We start from the raw sequence: 4,622 nt of genomic DNA, 5'->3' as shown, positions 1-4,622 counted from the left end.
CAGGATGGTCTCGATCAAGCTTGACCTCGTGATCCACCTGCCTCGTGATCCACCCACCTCGGTCTCCCAAAGTGCTGGGATTACAGGCGTGAGCCACCGTGCCCAGCTAATAACAAACATTTTAAAAGTGCAGGGTGGGGAAGTTGTAGAGGCCTTACGTGCTGGATGCTGGGCTGTGCTTGCTTGGGTGACTATCCCCAGGAGTAGGGAGGAGAGTGGGAAGGAAAGGACACTTATTATGTATCTACTGGGCGCTGGGCTGGCCATTTGCTTGAGAATGTGCAGCGAGGCCATGTCCAGGAAGCGAGAACTGTCTCCCCAGCAGAGCTGGCTGAACAGACAAAGAAATAGGCATCCTGGGCTAGGTAAGCCCCCCTGTCCCTGAGGTGCACAGGTGGGGACTAGGTGACCCATCAGGCCCTGGGGCAGGGACTCACTCTCTGGGGACATCTCCCTTGAAGGCCAGGAACTCATTTCCTTGAAGGCAAAGGAGGGGGCGGTTCCCATGTTACTAGTGGAGACACTGAGGCTCAGCTAGTTGGCCAGGGGTCACACAGTGAGATGGGTAAGGACTCAGGCTTTCTGCCTAGCTCAGGGCTCTCTCAAGCTGGCAGCTGCCCCCACAGCATTGAAGAATCTGCCATAAATCCTTCAGAAGTCCAGGACATTTGGACAAACCGGAGCGGGACACACCTGGCAGAGCAGACAGTCCCTGCCTCAGCCTGGACCCTGCGTTCCATTTCCCTCCTGGTGGGGCGGACGGCCAGGCCGGTTTGGCTCTTGGTGGGGCAGGGGGCCTGCAGGACCCCACCCTGGGGTCGGGCTTTATTCAATCTGGCCGCCCAGGGAGGAGGGAGGCGACCCCGCCCGCCTAAGCACGCCCCTGCGCTCCCCAGATGTTCGTGGTAGCCGAGGCCGATGCGGGCTCCTGCCTTTTGCACGAGTTCACCATCTCGGGTACCACGTATACCCCCGAGGGCGAAGTGTGAGTGCGGGGCCAGGGGATTGGCGGGGCGGGCGGCCTGGGGGCGGGGCCGAGGTGTCCATGGGAGGCCCCTGGGGGCGGGGCCAGGAGGCGGAGCCCCTCCGGGGGCGGGGCCAGGAGGCGGAGCCCCTCCGGGGGCGGGGCCAGGGGCGGAGCCCCTCCCGGGGGCGGGGCCGAGGTCCTCGTGGTGACCGCCCCGGCTCCACAGGCGGCAGGGGAATCTGCCTGTGCGCTGTGGCCAGTTCGATGGGCTGGTGGAGCTGGCGACCATCTGCGCCCTGTGCAACGACTCGGCGCTGGATTACAATGAGGTGGGCCCCACCCCCTTTCATGACCTCCCTAGTATGCTGGCCACCAGGACAGACCCTTTTCCCAGCCTCAAAGCTCCCAGGGTTGGCAGCCCTTGCACCCTGGAAGTGCCACACCCAGGGAGCACGGTTACCCCTGCCCACTACTCTCTGCCGCCCCTCCCTTTCCTCAGACAGGCTTCAGAACCCTCCCCCAGAGCTCTTGGGCCGTGGGGGACTACCATGGAAGGGGCTGAAGGGCTGGGGAAACCTGTGGAGGAAAAAGATTTGGGGAACAGGACTAAGAAAATGTTTAAAGCAGAAAGCACAGCCCACAAAAGGCCCACATTCAGTTAAAGCCTCCTGCGACTTAGGCATTGACTGCTGTTCATGTGGCTGGGGCAGTGGAATGGGGCATGCAGCAGGCATCTGCCCAAGGGAAGATCCTTGGCCAGACCCAGTCCGAGGCCAAGCTGAGGGCAGTAGAGCACCACCGAAGAGTTCTGAGCAGGACAGTGACATGGTCAGATGTGCATTTACAGAAGATCACCGAGGCTTCCGTGTGGAGGACAGACAGACAGGAGAGGACTGAAGTCAGGGAGGTCTCTGTGGTCAATCAGGCTAGAGAGATGCAGGCTGAGCCCTGGCTGGAGCCTCGGGGAGAGGGGAGAAGGCACGGGTCAGAGATATTTAGGAGCTGAAAATCCTGGGACTTGGTGACTGGTTAGGTGGAAGAGAGAGGGAGGAGGCCAGGGTGGCTCCTGTTGGCTCTGTTGGCTGGGGCTGCCACTGGAGTGGCAAATACAGAGAGCGGGAGAGGTGGCCTGAGGGGTCCCCAGGGAACAAGGTTCAGCAGGCAGCTGGATATGTGGGCTTGGGGCTCAGCAGAGGGCCCCAGGGAGAGCAGGTGGGAGGGCGGAAGCAGGCCCAGACAGCAGAAACCGGTGAAGGAGGCTGACAGGAAGTGGACAGAGATACAGGCGGAGGGCAAGGAAGGTGTGTGGCGATCAATGCCAGGGTGGGGGGCTGAATGTCAGTGTCAGACACCACCGCAACCGCAGGGCAGCCAGGCTCGGAAGGGCTCACAGACCTGTGTAAAGGAGATTACACAGAACTTCAGCAAAGGCAGCTTCAGGGGCAAGGAGTGAGTGAGGCTGGGGGCACAGGCTGGAGGCTGCCTGTTCCTCACTCCCTATGCCCTGGGTCCTCGCCAGGCCAAAGGTGTGTACGAGAAGGTGGGAGAAGCCACGGAGACAGCTCTGACGTGCCTGGTGGAGAAGATGAACGTGTTTGACACCGACCTGCAGGCCCTGTCCTGGGTGGAGCGAGCTGGCGCCTGTAACGCGGTGAGCAGGGCTGGGGGCTCAGGCCTCCAGCTGCATGGCTGGGGTTTCTGGGACATCTGGAGAAGGCAGAGAGGACAGTGAAGTCTTTTTTCTTTCTTTTTTTTTGAGACAGAGTCTTGTTCTGTCGCCCAGGCTGGAGTACAGTGGTGCAGTCCTGGCTCACTGCAACCTCCGCCTCCCGGGTTCAAGTGATTCTTGTGCCTCAATCTCCCGGCGTGTGCCACTGCACCTGGCTAATTTTTGCATTTTTTAGTAGACAGGATTTCACCATGTTGTCCAGGCTAGTCTCAAACTCCCGACCTCGGGTGATCTGCCCACCTCGGCCTTGCAGTGTGCTGGGATTGGGATTACAGGCGTGAGCCACCGCTCCCGGCTGACAGTGAAGACAGACTTGGAGAAAAGCGGGGAGAAGGCTGAGTGTGGACAAGGGTTTGGAGTTAGTCTGTACACAGCATGGTCAGGAAATGGCAGCGTATTGCCATTTCTGGGGCTGGAGAGAGAAATGGAGGCCTTGAATGGCAGCATCAGAGGAGCACAGATGTTATCCCAGGCAGAGCAGGAGATTCTTTTGGGGACAAGCAGCTGGTGGGAAGGCAGGTGAGAGTCGCTGGCTCTGTCCTTCATGCCCTGACCTGCCTGGACCCCGCAGGTCATCAAGCAGCTGATGCGGAAAGAGTTCACCCTGGAGTTCTCCCGAGACCGGAAGTCCATGTCCGTCTACTGCACACCCACCCGCCCTCACCCTGCCGGCCAGGGCAGCAAGATGTTTGTGAAGGTGGGGGCCTGTCTGGCCTGGGCCCCTGCGCACCCTGGGGCACCTGGTCATCCACGCTCCTCTGTGAGCCCCAGTCTCCCCGTGTGAATGACAGGGTTGGGTTAGAAGTTCTCAGGAGCCCCTTTTGCCTCTAACCGGTGGTGTGGGGGTGGTTAGTGCCACCCTTGGTGCTCCGTGTTTCGGAAACTGAGTCCCAGGGAGGGAAAGGAATCAACTCCCGTGCAGACCATTGTCTGCACCGTCTCCATTGCTGCTCCCAAACCTGGAGGGGGAAAATACAGCTCTAGCTACACCCTGCAAGGAAGGTTTAAACCCCTTTTGAAATGAAAAGGCTTCTGTACTGAGAGCTTCGGCCACTTGGAAAAGTTAGTGTCTGGGTGACCTTTTAGGAGCAGGAGAAGCCATTGAAGGAGCTTTAGAGACTGTTTCTAGGCCCGGGGTGAGGTCGGAGGTGAGACCTGAGGCCACTGAGGGGCCTGTCACCCCTGGGCCCCCTTCCCAGGGCTATGCCTGCCACACCCTGTGCGTGGCTCTATTTCTGGTCCCCAGGCAGGGTTCAGCCTGCCTCCCTGCTGCTAAGGCCCCTAACAAATTGGAACCCGAGTAGCACCAGGGAGGCAGGGCCTGCAGGAGATGCTGTTCCCACCCCTGCCTGCAAAACACAGCAGTGCCCGGGTCGGCTGTGGGCTGGTGGGGGAAGGGCCTCGCTAGGTGTGTGGCTGCCCCCACCCCAGCACTCCCCCCATTCCCTTTAGATTGTCTCACAGGGGGACCCACTTGGTTCTCACTCTGAACTTTCAAAGAACGGATTCTGGTCCCTGCCTTGTGTGTGTAGCCTTGGGTGGCCTTTCCCCATGTCTTAGTCTCCGTTTCCTGAGTTTGGGCAGGAGGGAGGGGAGGGGTCCTGACTGACGAGTTGCCTCCTCTCCCTCTCCCTGCCTCGCAGGGGGCCCCTGAGAGTGTGATCGAGCGCTGTAGCTCAGTCCGCGTGGGGAGCCACACAGCACCCCTGACCCCCGCCTCCAGGGAGCAGATCCTGGCAAAGATCCGGGATTGGGGCTCAGGCTCAGACACGCTGCGCTGCCTGGCACTGGCCACCCGGGACGTGCCCCCGAGGAAGGAGGACATGGAGCTGGACGACTGCAGCAAGTTTGTGCAGTACGAGGTGGGTGCGGGAGCCGAGTCTCCCCGCAGTACGGGGCGGGTGCGGGAGCGGATTCTCCCCGCAG

General features: G+C 60.6%; 1 protein-coding gene across 1 annotated transcript in view; it reads left to right on the top strand.

The window, feature by feature from the left end:
- ATP2A3 (ATPase, Ca++ transporting, ubiquitous) overlaps positions 1–4,622 on the top strand; it is a 30,862-nt gene that overhangs the window by 11,898 nt on the left and 14,342 nt on the right. The window contains exons 8-12 of the mRNA XM_011980456.1: positions 897–985; positions 1,194–1,296; positions 2,487–2,618; positions 3,268–3,393; positions 4,340–4,558. Of these exons, the coding sequence (XP_011835846.1) occupies positions 897–985; positions 1,194–1,296; positions 2,487–2,618; positions 3,268–3,393; positions 4,340–4,558 (669 nt within the window). The remainder of the gene's footprint in view (positions 1–896; positions 986–1,193; positions 1,297–2,486; positions 2,619–3,267; positions 3,394–4,339; positions 4,559–4,622) is intronic.

Source organism: Mandrillus leucophaeus, unplaced genomic scaffold, assembly GCF_000951045.1.
Source record: "Mandrillus leucophaeus isolate KB7577 unplaced genomic scaffold, Mleu.le_1.0 Scaffold212, whole genome shotgun sequence".
NCBI lineage: Eukaryota > Metazoa > Chordata > Mammalia > Primates > Cercopithecidae > Mandrillus > Mandrillus leucophaeus.
The sequence above is the reverse complement of the archived record's forward strand: the minus strand, read 5'-3'. Positions and strand labels throughout refer to the sequence as shown.